The sequence below is a fragment of the Ovis canadensis genome, chromosome 2 (assembly GCF_042477335.2).
Source record: "Ovis canadensis isolate MfBH-ARS-UI-01 breed Bighorn chromosome 2, ARS-UI_OviCan_v2, whole genome shotgun sequence".
Classification (NCBI taxonomy): domain Eukaryota; kingdom Metazoa; phylum Chordata; class Mammalia; order Artiodactyla; family Bovidae; genus Ovis; species Ovis canadensis.
In genome coordinates, this window is record NC_091246.1 from 142,643,657 (window position 1) to 142,662,228 (window position 18,572).

Below are 18,572 nucleotides of genomic sequence, written 5' to 3' on the forward strand. Positions count from 1 at the left end.
ACTGTTTCTAGCAGACATAAAAGTATTTTTAAAAAACGACCACACAGCTTCCTATAGAAATGCAGACTTCACGCTTCTGAAGTCTATCGTAAAGAGAAAGTTGACCAAAACTACTGTTGCTTAAAAATATGTTCAATTAACTGTGAAAATATAGGTGTAAAATAGGTACAACTTCGTCCTTTACGAGATTCACCAAGTGTAAATGAAATTAATCTTCCACCTATGCTACCTATCCAAATAGTTAACTGTGAACACGACGCATGAAGTATTTGGTATAACGTAGTTCTGATACCACCCCTTCCAAATTTAATAAAAAGCCACAACCAGATTTTTCCAGGGGTCCCAAGTGTGTCTAGGCACTGCGGAATGTCGTCATGTCTTTTGGTTCTCTGCTGGGGACACACCAGTCGTCAGCCTCGTGGTTGGTGTTGTAATGCTTCCAGGCAGCTTTGTTATACACCGGGAGTCTTTCTATTGATTCTGTTGACAGAGCCTGAGAGGAAAAGCAGGAACTACATCAGGCACTTTTTGGGGAATCCATTATTTGAGAAAAATCTACAATGGCAAAAAGTTTACTACAAATTAAACCATACTCTATACTGGATTTGTATTTTATCAATCATAAAACCATCTACATACATTTTAAAATAGAGCACACATTTGAAACGTGTTACTTACTAAAAGCTTCCGGCAACGGCTCAGTGTGCATGTTGAGGTTACTGCATGCAGTATTCTCTAACCAGCCTAGAAGTTGCTAGTTTGGAGTTTTACACAAGTGTCATAGACATTCTTATAAAATCTGATCAACAGAAATTCATTTTCAACAGAAGTTGAAAAAGTCAGTTAAGTGTAAAAGCATAAAAATTCACATAGGTACCTTAATATATGTAATGTAAAAGCATTGAATGAAATCTGAGTTTGAGCCTGTGTCTTTTCCTACCATTAAAGGCACCAATTTTAGTTATAGCATATGTGATTTCCACATCATGCGGAGCTGACCCTCAGTATCACTCCCAACCCCACATGAACACCAAAATCTGCCGATACTCAAGTCCCTTATATAAAATGCTGCAGTATCTGCTTATCATCTACACACATCCTCCTGCACACTTTAAATCATCTCAAGATTAACTACAATAGCTAATACAATGTAAATGCCATAAGAATACAATAAATATTACGTAAATAGTTGCTGATGTGCAAGAAAATCAAGTTTTGCTTTTTGCAACATTCTGGGGTTTTTTTCTTCAAATATTTTTGATTCATGCTTGGATCTATGGATGCAGAACTCAGGGATATGGAGAGCAGACTGTAATTTCATGTTTCCAACATTATCGCCATTAAGTCACTGTTCTATTTTGGCTTCCTGTGTATCACTGGGATAAACTACATTCCTCATTATCTTCAAACTAGGATATGCTGTTAAGATTTCAACTATAAGCAAAAGGTATTCCCTAAGATGCAGAAAATATTAAACTAGAAATGTAATTCCAATAATGGTAAGGAAGGACTTTTATTTTTAATTATTCTGTAAGACCTCCTGTATTCTATTTTTTTCCAAAATGGAGCTAAAAATCTTTCACCTATACTTATATTTTTTAATGCCAGAACTGCCATAACCCCTTGATCTATAACAAAGCAAATAAAAACATTATATTTGATGATAAAAAGGGCAACATGAAGGCAATATTTTTAAGTTCCTCACAACTGAGATGGTTAAGAAAGAAAACTTTTATCTTCAAAGAACTTAACATTTTCAGACAAATTTACTTTTTCTAATGTAAAGTCTTCAGCATTTCCTATCAAATAGGTGCCATCTAGTGGCCACGATAAGAGTGACTGGAGTCACTAAAAATGGAGGTACCTACCACCAGTCTGCGGCTGAACCAGTCCAGCACACTGGTGGGGCTGAGGGCTTTCTATCCCTGTAACATACACTGCTGTGTCAGATAAACACATGGAACATCCCAGGTAAGTCTGCTTCCACCAGGTGAGCTATATGCCTACCAAGGGTCACCTGTAATTGTTCCTAAATTTGTTAATATATTTAAATCTGTCACTGTAATTTAATCTAAATATTGCTTTTAACAAAGCACACAAAAATGTAGGGGTGGCATGGGGGGAAGGTTCTCTGACAACTAAGATGACGTTTCATAAAGACTCGTGAAGGAAAGTTATATAAAAACTGCTGTCAAAAAAGAGAAGACAACTGTAAGGAACTGCATAAAAATCAGTAATGATTATGCACTTGGCTGTTTCTTTGATTAAAGAAACCAAAACAATGTACTGTAAGTATAGCTTCTGTAAGAAAGACAATTAAAATTTCAATCTGAAGAGCCACATGCAAATGAAAGGCCTTAGCAAGTATATCAAAGACTGGTCAATCAACGTCCATTCATGCATCTTAAATTACAAATTTAATTTTAACATAACTTTTTGACTGCCCACTTTAACCCAATTTTTCTTCTACTAACAATCATAGTCCTGATCACTATGGGTAAGAGCATTTCTTTCCTACAAAGAGATCATTTGTCAAAACAGATGAGATCCTTGTTAAAAAAAAAAAGGAGAGAAAACACATCTGTTTGTATTTTAATAGCATGAAGTAGAAGAAAGTCTCATTACAGTTAAATACTGGTATCTTACAATCAAAAAGTCCCAGAAGTACCATTAAGTACAAAAGACTATGGTCTTTTTTTTTTTTTTAATTTTAAAATCTTTAATTCTTACATGCGTTCCCAAACATGACCCCCCCCCCACCTCCCTCCCCACAACATCTCTCTGGGTCATCCCCATGCACCAGCCCCAAGCATGCTGCACCCTACGTCAGACATGGACTGGCGATTCAATTCTTACATGATAGTATACATGTTAGAATTCCCATTCTCCCAAATCATCCCACCCTCTCCCTCTCCCTCTGAGTCCAAAAGTCCGTTATACACATCTGTGTCTTTTTTCCTGTCTTGCATACAGGGTCATCATTGCCATCTTCCTAAATTCCATATATATGTGTTAGTATACTGTAAGACTATGGTCTTTACCTTAATGTAAATGACTGCATCTGTCCCATAGCCCTCTAGGGAATAGAGCTTTAGGTCTCCTTGGAAATACTGCGCATAAAGGCGTGATATGGGCAATCCATAACCAAAACCAGCCTGTTTGAGAAAAAATGAAATTTTATTCAGAAAGCCACACACTGAAATACTTTTCTAATTAAAATAAATGGTACTGGAGTATCCCAGGGCTATCAGAGCCTGCACCTAAAAGATTTGTTAATACTTGAGTAGGGAAAGTGATCAAGCTGCAGCCTAGTCGAGCACTGTATTAGATGGCTTCCCTCTGGTCATTTGAAATTCCTCTTTTTCCTATAAAACAACCTGTGGGGGTCTGGCCTGCTCCAGAGTATCCCTATACTGCTTTCGGCGTTATCATTTAAAACATGTTCTCTCTTTTAGGAGCAAGAGTAGAAAGACCTGGTAGCAACCTCAGATGCATCTCACGACTTCATACCATTAATTCCAGCCTGAGTCCTGAACCTGGAGAGATCCCTAATAGGTCGACTCTCTTAATACTCACTGACACGTCATCTCCCGCACTTAGAAATCTTCAAAGCACCCCAACACCCACCGACCTTCACCATCTCCAACCCATTGCCTTGGGATAAAAATCCAAGCTTCTAAAAGAGCACTTTCAAGATTTAACAAAATCAGGTCTGTGCCTCCCACTTCCCAGTCCAGCTGAAGTAGACCTCCTGCTCCTAAGTTCCTCAAGCACATCAGGTTATTTTTCACAGCTGTGTCTTTGCTCATTCTGTTCCCGGTATCTGGAATGGCCTTTACCTGGATAAATCCTATCAATTCATTAATATGAAGCAGAACATTTGGATAAGTGTAAAAAAACAAAGTATTTTTTATCAACAACTCAGGTGTTTAATGACATTTCATAGAATAGTTCAGTGAAGAGGGTATGTGATTCAGGAATCGATGCTATTAACAAATCCAGGCTCTGGCCTTATCTACCGCCACCATTTTTTACTTGACTTTTTAAACCAGAGTTTCTGTTTGCCCGTCCAAATAAACTACCCATTCTCCACATTTCCCCTTGTCCTGGGAGGCTGGCCTGAGTTGATGTGAGCGGGCTTCTGTGCCCTCTACTTCTGTGTCTAGCCGAAGGGGAGGCCAGCAGGAGTCTGCAGGGAGCCATTCAGGGTCGTCATCCCCTGCTCCTGGGCGGGCTAGGCCCTGGGGAGTAAGCAGCTGCTCTCTAATGCTCCTTTCCAGGTTCTGCTGACTTCTCCTCCCTGAGTCAGGTGGTGACAGCTCTGCTGCTGCTAGCCTGGATTCCTGTACTATCCCATCCCTCTTTCTATAATTTGTCTCTTTATAGATAAGCCTTCCATGAAGTATCATAATTTGAACTCTCTCTTTCCAAGTGAGACTCTAACAGGTACTTTAACCGGTTCCACTTCTGCACGAGCAGATGGCTCAGGATCCCGTAGTACCCAGTCTACTTCATCACTGCCTCTCCCTCAGCCACACGCCTGTGGACCCCTCAGGCTTCCCTGTAAGTAGTTAGAGAAACTAACTTTCGTTTAACTAACGCTAACTAACACGGTGGGCTTGGCCCAATGCTGGGTCTGCACTGTGTCCCACACCAGCCAAAAGTGTACTGCCCTGTCACTACAGCCTCTCTCGGGGCCAGGCCCAAAAGACAGGAGTGAAAGCAAATCCTACCAGTGGGTGGAACTCGAAGTGGCCCACCTACATGGCCCATGGGCAGCGGCAAACGGGCTGGCCGGTCAGAGACTTGGAAAGAGCAAAGCTGGGTAACTGACGAGGAAGAGGGAAACGGGGGTAGTCCTCTCTGCACGGCTCACGGCATGGAGACATTCCGCTCCTGCAGACGCGCACTGAAGGCACCCACGTGAAGGCAGCTCCCAGTAATCAGCATGACCGGATGGCTGCCCCAGTGCTTGCTTACTGGTCCCCTTACAAAGGGGTCGTAACAGCAGGAAGGAGGCTCTGTGAAAGCTCAACCACAGGCTGACCCTCGGGAAGGCTGTGTAGCTGTGTGGGCAGCCTGCGTCATGTCAATCCTCCTGTTTTTCTTAAAAATCCACATACATCTTGCATCCTAAACAACAACTCTTACACAGCATTTACTACGTGCCAGGTACTATTAAAAAATGTGTTGACATATATTAACTCAATCTTCACAGTAATTCAATCTTTAAGGCTGAGGAAATTGTGGTACTGAAGGGTCAATAATATTCCCAAGGCTGAACAGCTAGGATGTGGTAGAGCTGAGAATGGAGCAAACAGTTTAAATTTAGAGTCTGGACAAGTACACTATGCTGCTCTCCACAAAAATTCTAAAATATGTGTTTACTACAAAAGGAGCATGTCCCTTTTCTCCATTTAGAGCAAAACTGGAATCTAAGAAGATACTCATGTTTATTTGACCTTCTCTGTCCTCGGGCACATGGATGCCTACCCATATCTCAACTAGAGCAATCATTTAAAAGGTTTGGTAAGACATGAACCGTATTGCAGCTGTAGCTACAGAATCTCTGCTGTTTAACTAGAAAGTGCTGTGCAGTTTGAATGAAGTCTTCTCAGTGACTTCCTAGGAAAGAGTCTAAAATAAACCCATCTTAGACTGTTTTTCATCATGTTACAAAATAACTCCAGGGTATATGCCAGAGAACCGTCAAAGCCTGGAACAACAAGAGTTTTGGGTGAGAGATTTGGCAAAGCACTTTTTTGGGGGTTGGAGGACCAGGACTGAGTCCATTCAAAAGCTAATCTTATTAACCTGTAAAGAGGTGACTGATTTTTTTTTTTAAGCCATCAACACAACTGTTATTTGAGCCACAGGCAATTAAATTAATTAGAACTCTAGTATTACCTCTGAGCCTCAAATATCTTTCTAATTACAAGTACTTGAGGGGGAAAAAAAATTACTAAAGATTAAATCAGTGTTGACCAAATACTAGTAAAGCTGGTAATTTAGACTTCACATTAATAAGAGTATATCAAAATGTGGTTTACCACATGATAACTACTGACACACCACTATCAAGCTTGGCAATAAGAACTCTCAAACTCATCATTTTTTTAAAAAAGCATTTCAAAAACTATAAATTTAGGGGAAAGTGTTGTTGTTTTTCTCTAATAGCTTTCCCTCATCCTGTTTGTGAACCCCACACAATGGCTTAACTGATTTATGTGGTAACCTCTTTTTTGGCGAGTCAAAAAAACCCACTTCACGGTGTTTTGATCACATACCAGGGGCACTGCTCGGGATGTCTCGACACGAGGCCGGGGTGCAGTGGAGTACATGTAGTTAAAGAGTCGGTCGATTTTCCTCAGAGGAACACCACCTCCGCGGTCACTCATCTAGGGACAGAAAGGATTATGCCCTGTGAACAAGTCCCAGAAACAGCAAAATACCCACGCACGCTGTGTCATCATTTAACTGTGGCTGACGAGCCCTGCTTTTCAAAATGAATACCATGAGATTCAAGTCACAAACATAAACATTTCCCCCACTGCCGGACTTAATCCCTCTACTACATAGAATTTTAAGATATAAAGAACTCCCCGGCGATACAGAGTTTCAATGCTGTTGTTTAGTGACTAAATCATGTTTGACTCTTTTGCAACCCCGTGGACTGTAGCTTGCCAGGCTCCCCTGTCCATGGGCCTCTCTGGGTAAGAGTACTGCAGTGGGTCACCGTTTCCTTCTCCAGGGGATGTTCCCAGCCCAGGGATCAAACCCGCATCTCTTTTGACTCCTGCGTTGGCAGGCGGGTGCTCCACCCCGAGACCCCTGCGAAGCCTGCTTTCAATGCTGCGGTTTTGTGAATTACTGCAGTCACACTAATGCCGCAGCACATGACGGGGAACAGGTCTAGCTTATCTTGAAAGGGAAAGTGAAGTCGCTCAGTTGAGTCCGACTCTTTGCGACCCCATGGACCAGGCTCCTCCCTCCATGGGATTCTCCAGGCAAGAGTACTGGAGTGGGTTGCCATTTCCTTCTCCAGGGGATCTTCCCGACAGGGATTGAACCCGGGTCTCCTGCAATCCAGGCAGACGCTTTAACCTCTGAGCCACCAACAACAAATTTGTAATTCCTCTCTGGCAGGCAGTTTGGCAACCTGATTAAACATGCATGTACCCTTTGACCCAACAATGCTTATCTTAAGAAAATTATGAGAAAAGCATGCAAAGTATGTATGAGAATATCCATCACAGCACTGTGTGGAACAGCTAAAACTGGATTATCACCTAAACGGGGCTATTTAAGTAAACTAATATACATTCTAAAACAGAATACTATTTTGCCATTAAATATTACATAGAACTGTATGTACTGGCATGGGATGTTCATAAAATATTGTTAAGCAGCAAAAAGATGGAGAAACATTTATAACATTCTAATTCCATAAAAATTACAGAAGTCTATAATGAAATATAATTCTATTTCAATAGAATTATAAGTGATTTTCTTCTTTGGGGGCTTTAGTTTCTTAATTTTTTTCCACAATTACTTCTATTATGGTAAAAAAGTATAATTTTCATTTTCAGGGAGGAAAAACTAGAACCATTTCATTGTGTTTTAAGAGTCTCATCCACAAGTAATTCCACAGCATAGTCTCCTAGACAACTTTCTGGTGAGTTATAAAGGACATAGTTCTTTGTATTGTTCTTATGTCCTTTTCCAACTCAAATCATACGCTATACTGAATTTGGTAATTTATTTACAGATTGTCTTCATTATGTTTTCCTTCAATTAACATGGAACATATTTCCCTAGCTTGTCTTGGAGTCTCTTGGACTGCAAGGAGATCAAGCCAATCACTCCTAAAGGAAATCAACCCTGAATATTCACTGGAAGGACTGATGCTGAAGCTCCAATACTTTGGCCACCTGAGGCAAAGAGTCAACTCAGAAAGAGAGATGAGTGCTCGGAAAGACTGAGGGCAGGAGAAGGGGGTGGCAGATGATGAGATGGTTGGATGGCATCACCAACTCAATGGACATGAACTTGAGCAAACTCCAGAAGACAGGGGAGGACAGAGAAGCCTGGCATGCTGCAGTTCATGGGATCACAAAGTGTTGGACACGACTTTGCAACCGAACAGCAACAACACATTGTATAGCTTTATCTTCTAATCTACTATAGCCATTTCCTCTAGTCACAAAATCTAAATTGATTCTACTATCTATAATATTCACATGATTGTGATATTCAAACAAACCTGCTTTTAACATATTGATATATAGATAAAAACCATACTGAATTATATGTAATAAAAAGTCAATTTGAATGGCTTATAGTGTTAGTTGCTCACTAACAACATATAGTTGAGTTTTTATAGTCTCAAAAACTTTCATTTCTGCTCAGTCACTTGTTCAGTCATGTCCAACTCTTTGCAACCCCACTGACTACAGCACACCAGGCTTCCCTGTCCATCATCAACTCCCGGAGCTTGCTCAAACTCATGTCAGTTGAGTCAAAAAACTCTGTGTGTGTGTGTGTGTATATACACACACACATATATTACTCTCACAATAGAAATTCACAGATATTTTAATTTTTTAAATAAAAATCTGCTTTGAAATGCCATTTGAAGACTTGCCTCTGATATGTCTATAATTAGATAATTGCAGTATAAAAATATACAAGAACATTAGGAACTTGTATGTAGCATTATGCTTGAAATTGTTCTTGGCTATGAATTCAAAGCCCTGTGAAGAGATTTATTTTAGTGAGATGAATAAAGGGCTCTGGGTATTTTCTGAAATGTATCAATTTGTTAATTATTCATCCTTCAATTTAATGCTCTGCTACATATTTACTGGTAACATGAATCAGAAGCGTGGTTCTACAAATATTAAGTAAAAAACAAATAAGAATAGATACTAAGATAAGAAGGCACAGTTCAATAAATATTTCGTGATTTTCCTTAACCTTCTGGCCAGAAGCAGTACAGCAATCTAGCAGATACGACACAAGAAGTGATTTCCAGCCATGGGACAGAAGGATAAAAGCAGAGTGGAACAGAAAGGCCAGAGGCGCCTTTGAAAAGTGTTACCTCATTAGAAATAAAGGGGTCATCTAAGCCATAGGAGCATAGTTAAAGAATGATAAAGGTAACTGCTTTTGTGCTGTAGCCAAAAATGTAATACTACATTGCAACCAAACCTGGGGCCAGTTTTTAAAGTGGTCAAAAGTGTTTCCACGAAACTTGTTAACAGATATTATACCAGAGAACCTGAGTTCTTCGTGGAAAAGGAAGGAGGGAATAATGGAGAGACAGACAGACATTTGGTCTGTGTATCTTCAAGACAAGAACGGCACTCTGATAATAAATATATTGTAAAAGAAATGTGGAAATTTTAAAATCTCTGAAGACTATTTGAAGAAAAATGTGAGAATCATAGAAATACAAGACTATGCCAAGGGAAAGGAAAGAGATTGTAAAAGTGGAGGGTGGTGTGGAGTCATGTCAACAGGAAGGCGGAGGAAGAGAAGTTTGCCAATTACTTTTAAAGTTTTCTCCTCGGTGCATGAAACCACCACTCCTCAATGTCACCCAACCGAGACCTGCCATCCCTAATGTCCTGTTTCTCATAACACTACGCTCCCTGGCTAATGTATGTGGATTTTCAGGTCCAAGGGAAATGAATCATTACTAACTTGATGACAGTTCTGAAGGCAGGAAATTTACTAACCTTGGACTCACCCATAGCTCCCAAAGTTTCTTATAGAACAGCTTTTTCAAGGTCAGGTATGTAAAAAAAAAAAATTGCCAACAGTGAATGAACCAAGATGTGTAAGTTTTATAGCCAGATATGTGGCTATAATACTTTTGTCACTCGCTGCAATTGGACCAAACACCAAGTCTGAAAGAGCAGTTAGACTTGTAAGTTAGAAAAAAAATTCTAACTTAGCAGAGGGATAATAAGTTAAAAATGTCAGTAATTTGAACAGCGAAAAGAATGGGCAAAAAAATTCCAGGCCTTGATCCTGAAAGTCTACAGTAAGTGATGGGGTTCAAAGCTCTATATAAAGAGCTAACAAGGATAGATGCAGTCATACAATTTGGATTTGAAGAGGCAGAGCCTAATACAGCTAAGACCATTTACAAACACTTCTGGAACAGTCTGTTCAAGACCCTTATGAGCTTTGCTTTTTTAAAACAGCTTGATGAAAATATAATTCACATACCATACTATCCACCCATTTAAAGCGTACAACTCAGGAGCTTCCCTGGTGGGCCAGTGACTAAGACTCTATGCTCCCAATACAGGGGGCCTGGGTTCAATCCCTGGCCAGGGAACTAGATCCCATATGCCGAAGCTAGCAGTTTGCATACCATGTGCTGCAATTAAGACCCAGCACAGCCAAATAAATATAAATAAACAATGAAATTTTCAAAAAAGTGTACAACTTGTGGCTTTTTAACAAACAGGCATACTTCTGAGATATTGAAAGTTCAGTTCCAGACACCACAAAAAAGCAAATATTGCAACAAAGCTATTCACTTGAATTTTTTGGTTTCCCAGTGCCTATAAATATTATGTTTACATTTATACTGTAGTCTATTAAGTGTGCAAAGCATTAGGCCTAAAAAAGGTATATATCCATTAATTTAAAAATAAAAACCAAAAAACCAATTAGAATAATATCAAAGGTCATTGATCACTATAACAAACATGATAATGAGAAAGTTTGAAATATTGTAAGACTCGCCAAAATGTGACACAGAGAAATGAAGTGAGCAACTGCTGTTGGTTAAAAGGACACTGACAGACTTGGTCAATGCAGGGTTGCCACAAACCTTCCGTTTGTAAAAAATGCAGTATCTGCAAAGTGCAATCAAGTAAAACAAGGCAAGGCATGCCTACATTCATAGGTACGTGCAACCATTTCTCCAGTCAATTTTAGAATATTTTCATTACCTCAAAAAGAAACCCTGGACTCTTTATTGATTACACTAAGTAACCACTAATGTATTTCTTGTCCTTATACACTTGTCTGTTCTGGACACTTCATATAAAGGAAATCATATATAATGTGTGGCCTTTTGTGTTTAGTTTTTTTTTACTTGATATATTTTTAATGTTGCAGCATTCATCTTGTAGCGTGCGCCAATACCTCACTCCTTTTATGGGCAAATAATATTCCACTATATACCACATTTTTGTTGATCTATTATTCAGTTGATGAACATCTGGGTTGTTTTTAGCTCTTGGCTGTTGTGAATAATGTTACTATGAATAAACTCATTGTTTAAATACCTCTTTTCAAGCTTTGGGGGTATATATCTAGGAGTGTAACTGCTGAGTTATCATGAACATTTCTTTACACCAAACAGGCAGACTCCCTTAGCAAAGCCTGTCTACCAGCACAGAATGAGTCTCTGAGTGCCTAAGAGCTCAGTGAATACTGATCCATGCAGTGATGGATGACCACAAGTAATGGAACGCAACTGCAGGCCAGTATGCTAAAGCACGTGAAACAGAAGCAGAAAAAGGTATGAGAAAGACCATGCCGTAGCACAGCTGTTATCCCAAAGCAGAAGACAGGCGGCTTATTTTGAATCAAATAAACCTTAATGGGCAAGTAGCTGACATATAACTAACCAAAAAATAGACACATATTAACAACTGGACTGGGAAAAAGTGATATATTCATATTAGTTTTTCAGCTAACAGATGATACCGCCATATATTCATTTGTGATTCATTCTTTTATATGAATAGCCAAGAGGGATAAATAGAAAAAAGTTCAGAGGAACTCGTAGAGAGAGCTGAGGCATATTAATTTTTTAAAAAGCAACTAGTATTATTATCCTCAGAGTGATGAAAGAGGAAACCAGGACAGAATGCTATGAAAAAATAATAAAAATAACAGTTCCTGGGAAATTTATAATAATAGAAATAAAAATCCAATAAGAGCTGGGAATTCAAGGTCGAGAAATCTCAGAGTAGAATGAAAAGTTAAAGATATAAAAAACAAGAGAAAAAGATAAGAATAAATTAGAGGGCCATTTCATGAAGCCCAGAATTTTTGAAACATAACTATCAGAAAGATAAACAGAAAAGAAGAAAGTACCATGGAAACAGTGGAAATTCTAAAAGTCCCAGCTCAATGGGTACAAAAAGGCCACTTCACGTCACATCATTAGGAAATTTCACAACAGAGCTGAAGAACTTAAACTTCACTTAAAACCGGTCAGACACAAAGAAACAGGAATTTGAAAAAGCATTAAGTCTTCTCAAAAGGAACAGCAGAAGTAATGTCAGCAGAAACAGTGGAGAAAGGAGCTCCAAAATGTCCCCCATCAAAGCACGAAAGCAAAAAGGCACAAACTGTTAGAACTCTGGAAATTAACCACAGGCTTGTAGCAATACAGGGAGTATGTACTCAAGAAAAACAATGAGCTTTGTGGTATTTTAACTTGGCTTTTCTTGACCTCCCATCCCCACTACCAACAACTTGCAACCACAGTGAAACCAGCAGCCCGACAGCCACTGGAAACAGTCTTTGACCTTTGACCTGATTCTGAGCTCCTTAATGCAAAAAGTCTTGCATGCTCCTACTCCCCATCCTCAGAAACACTTATCAAAGACAATTAGAGGTAACTGACTAATTTGATGGCTGCCTGAGGCACTCAGTTAAGGCAAATAACAGGCTACCCAAAAAACTTGGGTAGGAAAAGCTAAGGAATGAGATGTCCATAGGTGCTTACAAAAACTCAAGGATATACTGGGAACCTAGACGGTCATGCTCGCGTAGGGCTATGTTCTGTAAGGACCTGAGAGAGTCCTAAGCATTCACCTCCACCTGACCCTGAAGCTCTGTACAAGCAGAATGTAAAGGTTAAGTCAAGAGTTGTCAACAGCCTGATTCAACATTGAAGGTGTGACCCAAAGTGCACACAGAATCCCTTGACAAAGACTGGGAGAAGGCATTTAAGGAAAATTCAGTTCAATCATTAGTTGACCACTAAGCAGAAAGCACACACAACAAATAATATAGACGTCACAGAATTAGTTTCAAAAAGTCACTAAACAATGTCCAAGAACAAAGGAGAAGCTCCAGCAAGACAGTAGGAGGGGCTAAATTGCATCTAGAATCAAACCCCATACCCACCAGAAATGCTCAGAGGGCTCAAAGAAACTCTGCGTACCCCAGGACCCAGAGACCCCACAGAGACTGAGACAGAACTGTGTTTGAGTGGCTCCTGTGGAGGTACAGGTCAGCAGTAGACTGCCGCAGGGGCAGGGGCTCTGGGTGCAGCAGACTTCGGTATGCCCTAAGCCCTCTTGGAGGAGGTCGCCACTAACCCCATCATAGTGCTGCCAGAACTTACACAGAACTGGGAAATAAACTCTTGGTGGGCATAAACAGAACTTTGTGCATACCAGGACCCAGGAGAAAGGAGCTGTGACCCCACAAGAGACTGACCCAGATTTGCTTGTAAGTGTCCAGGAGTCTCTGGCAGAGGCGTGGGTTAGTAGTGGCCTGCTGCAGGGCTGGGGGCACTGAGTGTAGCAGTGCATGCATGGGACCTTTTAAAGGAGCTCGTATCTTTACTACCTTCGCCGTAGTTTGGGCCAGGTAAATAACAGGGAGGGAATACAGCCCCACCATCAACAGAAAATTGGATTAAAGATTTACTGAACATGGCCCTGCACATCAGAACAAGACTCAATTTCCCCCTCAGTCGGTCTCTCCCATCAGGCAGCTTCCATAAGCCTCTTACCCTTCTCCATCAGAGGGCAGACAGACTGAAAACCACAATCACAAGAAACTAACCAATCTGATCACATGGACCACAGCCCTCAAGGAAACTATGAGTCATGCCGTGTAGGGCCACCCAAGACAGATGGGTCATAGTGGAGAGTTCTGACAAAACGTGGTCCACTGGAGAAAGGAATGGCAAACCACTGCAGTATTCTTGCCTTGAGAGCCCCATAAACAGTATGAAAAGGCACAAAGATAGAACACTGAAAGATGAACTCCCCAGGTCAGTAGGTGCCCAGTATGCTACTGGAGATCAGTGGAGAAATAACTCCAGAAAGAATGAAGGCATGGAGCCAAAGCAAAATCAACACCCAGCTGTGGATGTGACTGGTGATGGAAGTAAAGTCTGATGCTGTAAAAAGCAATAATGCATAGGAACCTGGAATGATAGGTCCATGAATCAAGGCAAATTGGAAGTGGTCAAACAGGAGATGGCAAGAGTGAACATCGACATTTTAGGAATCAGCGAACTAAAATAGACTGGAATGGGTGAATTTAACTCAGATGACCATTATATTTACCACTGTGGGCAAGAAACCCTTAGAAGAAATGGAGTAGCCATCACAATCAATGAGAGAGTCCGAAATGTAGTACTTGGATGCAATCTCAAAAACGACAGAATGATCTCTGTTCATTTCCAAAGCAAACCATTCAATATCACAGTAATCCAAGTCTACACCCTGACCAGCAATGCTGAAGAAGCTGAAGTTGAATGGTTTTATAAAGACCTATAAGACCTTCTCGAACTAACACCCCAAAAAAGATGTCCTTTTCATTATAAGGGACTGGAATCCAAAAGTAGGAAGTCAAGAAATACCTGGAGTAACAGGCAAATTTGGCCTTGCAGTACAGAATGAAGCAGGGCAAAGGCTAATAGAGTTTTGCCAAGAGAACACACTGGTCATAGCAAACACCCTCTTCCAACAACACAAGAGAAGACTCTACACATAGACATCACCAGATGGTTAACACCGAAATCAGACTGATTATATTCTTTGCAGCCAAAGATGGAGAAGCTCCATAGAGTCAGCAAAAACAAGACTGGGAACTCACTGTGGCTCAGATCATGAGCTCCTTATTGCCAAATTCAGACTCAAATTGAAGAAAGTAGGGAAAACCACTAGACCATTCAGGTATGAGCTAAATCAAATCCCTCACGATTATGCAGTGGAAGTGAGAAATAGATTTAAGGGACTAGATCTGATAGATAGAGTGCCTGAAGAACTATGAACAGAGGTTGGAGACATGGTACAGGAAGCAGGGATCAAGACCATCCCCAAGGAAAAGCAATGCAAAAAGGCAAAATGGTTGTCTGAGGCGGCCTTACAAATAGCTGAGAAAAGAAGAGAAGCGAAAGGCAAAGGAGAGAAGGAAAGATATAACCATTTAAATGCAGAGTTCCACAGAATAGCAAGGAGAGATAACAAAGACTTCCTCAGTGATGAGTGCAAAGAAATGGAGGAAAACAATAGAATGGGAAAGACTAGAGATCTCTTCAAGATAATCAGAAAAACCAAGGGAATTTTTCATGCAAAGATGGGCTCAATAAAGGACAGAAATGGTATGGACCTAACAAAAGCAGAAGATATTAAGAAGAGGTGGCAAGAATGCACAGAAGAACTATACAAAAAGATCTTCACGACCCAGATAATCACAGTGGTGTGATTACCAACCCAGAGCAAGACATCCTGGAATGCAAAGTCAAGTGGGCCTTAGGAAGCATCACTACAAACAAAGCTAGTGGAGGTGATGGAATTCCAGTTGAGCTATTTCAAATCTTAAAAGATGATGCTGTGAAAGTGCATACTCAATATGCCAGAAAACTTGGAAAACTCAGCAGTGGCCAAAGGACTGGAAAAGGTCAGTTTTCACTCCAACCCCAAAGAAAGGCGATGCCAAAGAATGCTCAATCTACTGCTCAACTGCACTTATGTCATACTCTAGTAAAGTAATGCTCAAAATTCTTCAAGCCAGGCTTCAACAGTATATGAACCATGAACTTCCAGATGTTCAAGCTGGATTTAGAAAAGGTAGAAGAACCAGAGAGCCGATTGCTAACATCCATTGGATCATCAAAAAAGCAAGAGTTCCAGAAAAAGGTCTACTTTTGCTTTATTGACTATGGCAAAGCCTTTGACTGAGTGGATCACAAGAAACTGGAAAATTCTTAAAGAGATAGGAATACCAGACCACAGGACCTGCCTCTTGAGAAATCTGTAAACAGGTCAGGAAGCAACAGTTAGAACTGGACATGGAACAACAGACTGGTTCCAAATAGGGAAAGGAGTACGTCAAGGCTGTATATTGTCACCCTGCTTATTTAACTTATATGCAGAGTACATCATGAGAAATGCTAGGCTGGAAGCACAAGCTGGAATCGTGATTGCTGGGAGAAATATCAATCACCTCAGATATGCAGATGACACCACCCTTATGACAGAAAGCGAAGAAGAACTAAAGAACCTCTTGATGAAAGTAAAAGAGGAGAGTGAAAAAGTTGGCCTAAAACTAAACATTCAGAAAACTAAGATCATGGCATCTGGCCCCATCACTTCATGGCAAATAGATGGGGAAACAGTGGAAACAGTAGCTGACTTTAGTTTTTGGGGCTCCAAAAACTCACTGCAGATGGTGACTGCAGCCATGAAGTTAAAAGACATCTGCTTCTTGGAAGAATAGTTATAACCAACCTAGACAGCATATTAAAAAGCAGAGACATTACTTTGCCAACAAAAGTCTGTCCAGTCAAAGCTATGGTTTTTCCAGTAGTCATGTGTGGATGTGAGAGTTGGACTAGCAAGCTGAGTGCCGAAGAATTAACACTTTTGAACTGTGGTGTTGGAGAAGACTCTTGAGAGTCCCTTGGACTGCAAGGAGATCCAACCAGTCCATTCTGAAGGAAATCAGTCCCGAATATTCATTGGAAGGACTGATGCTGAAGCTGAAACTCAAATACTTTGGCCACCTGATGCGAAGAACTGACTCACTTGAAAAGACCCCGATGCTGGGAAAAATTGAAGGCAGGAGGAGAAGGGGACAACAGAGGATGAGATGGCTGGATGCATCACTGACTCAATGGACATGAGTTTGAGTAAACTCCAGGAGCTGGTCATGGACAGGGAGGCCTGGCGTGCGGCAGTCCTTGGGGTCGCAGAGTCAGACACAACTGAGCAACTGAACTGAACTGAAACAAACAACAATCAACTTTAGGGAGCAGGGAAGCAAATGATTTTTAGACTTGTTACATAATATTCTCTTAAATGTCTGATTTTCAACAAAAATTATAAGATATACATATCACAGGGGTGAAAAAGAAATCAACAGAGACTAAACTTGAGGAAACTCATATTTTCTAAACAAAAACTTTAAATCAGCTATTTTAAATATGTTCACAAAACTAAAAGAAATCATTTCTAAAGAATTATGAGGATGATGCCTCACCAAATAAATAACAGCATATAAATATAGAAATTATATGAGAGAATGAAATAGAAATTCTGGAGTTGAGAAATGCCGTAATTACAACTGAAAAAAAATCACTAGGAGAGCTCAACAGCAGATTTAAACACATAGAATGTAGACTCTTCAATAGTGAAACAGCTCAAGTGAAATCCTGTCTGAAAAACAGAAAAAATACAAAAGAAAGAAAATGAACAAAGTATAAAAGACCTGCGGGACTCCATCAAATGTACAGACACGCACATATTGAGAATTCCAGGAGCAAAAAGAGAAAGGAACAAAAATAATATTTGAAGAAATGATAAATAAAACTTCCTAATTTTGATGAAAAAGATGAAGCTCTTCACACTCCAAGTATAACAAACTCAATGAGACAGATCAGCACCTGGACAGATTACAATCAAACTGTCAAAAGCCAAGAAGAAAGAATCTTAAAAGCACAAGAAAAGTGACTCTCACATACAAAATATCCAAATAAGAGGAACAGCTGGTTTCTGATCAGAAACCAGGAAGACCAAAAGGCAGTAGGATTAACAATGCTGTTGCTGTCAGTCACTAAGTCGTGTCCAGCTCTTTGCAACCCTATGGACTGCAGCATGCGAGGCTTCCCTAGCCTCCACCATCTCCCGGAATTTGCTCAAACTCATGTCCACTGAGTCAGTGATAACATCCAATCATCTCATCCTCTGTTGCCTCCTTCTCCTCCTGTCCTCAATCTTTTCCACCATGAGGGTCTTTTACAATGAGTCCTCTCTTTGTGTCAAGTGGCCAAAGTATGGGAGCTTCAGATTCAGCATCAGTCCTTCTAATGAATATTCAGGGTTGATTTTCTTTAGGATTAACTGGTTTGATCTCCTTGCTTTTCAAGGGACTCTCAACAGTCTTCTCTGGCACCACAATTCAAAAACATGAATCCTTCAGCACTCAGCCTTCTTTATGGTCCAACTCTCACATCCATAATGACTACTCAAAAAACCATAGCTTTGACCATATGGACCTTTGTTGGCAAAGTGGTGTCTCTGCTTTTTAATATGCGGTTTAGATTTGTAATAGTCCTTCCAAGGAGCAAGGGTCTTTAAAATTTCATGGCTGCAGTCACTGTCTGCAGTGATTTTGAGCATTACTTTACTAGCATGTGAGATGAGTGCAATTGTGCGGTAGTTTTGAGCATTCTTTGGCATTGCCTTTCTTTGGGATTGGAATGAAACCTGACCTTTTCCAGTCCTGTGGCCACTGCTAAGTCTCCCAAATTTGCTGGCATATCGAGTGCTGCACTCTAACAGCACCACCTT

At 40.3% G+C, this 18,572-nt stretch overlaps 1 protein-coding gene across 1 annotated transcript in view; it reads right to left on the minus strand.

The window, feature by feature from the left end:
* Nucleotides 1–283: 283 nt before the first annotated feature.
* Nucleotides 284–18,572, minus strand: part of PDK1 (pyruvate dehydrogenase kinase 1) — a 44,364-nt gene continuing 26,075 nt past the window's right edge. Inside the window, exons 9-11 of the mRNA XM_069577208.1 lie at nt 6,288–6,398; nt 3,042–3,155; nt 284–493 (exon numbers count right to left, since the gene is read on the minus strand). Coding sequence (XP_069433309.1) covers nt 353–493; nt 3,042–3,155; nt 6,288–6,398 — 366 coding nt within the window. The 3' untranslated portion in view covers nt 284–352. The remainder of the gene's footprint in view (nt 494–3,041; nt 3,156–6,287; nt 6,399–18,572) is intronic.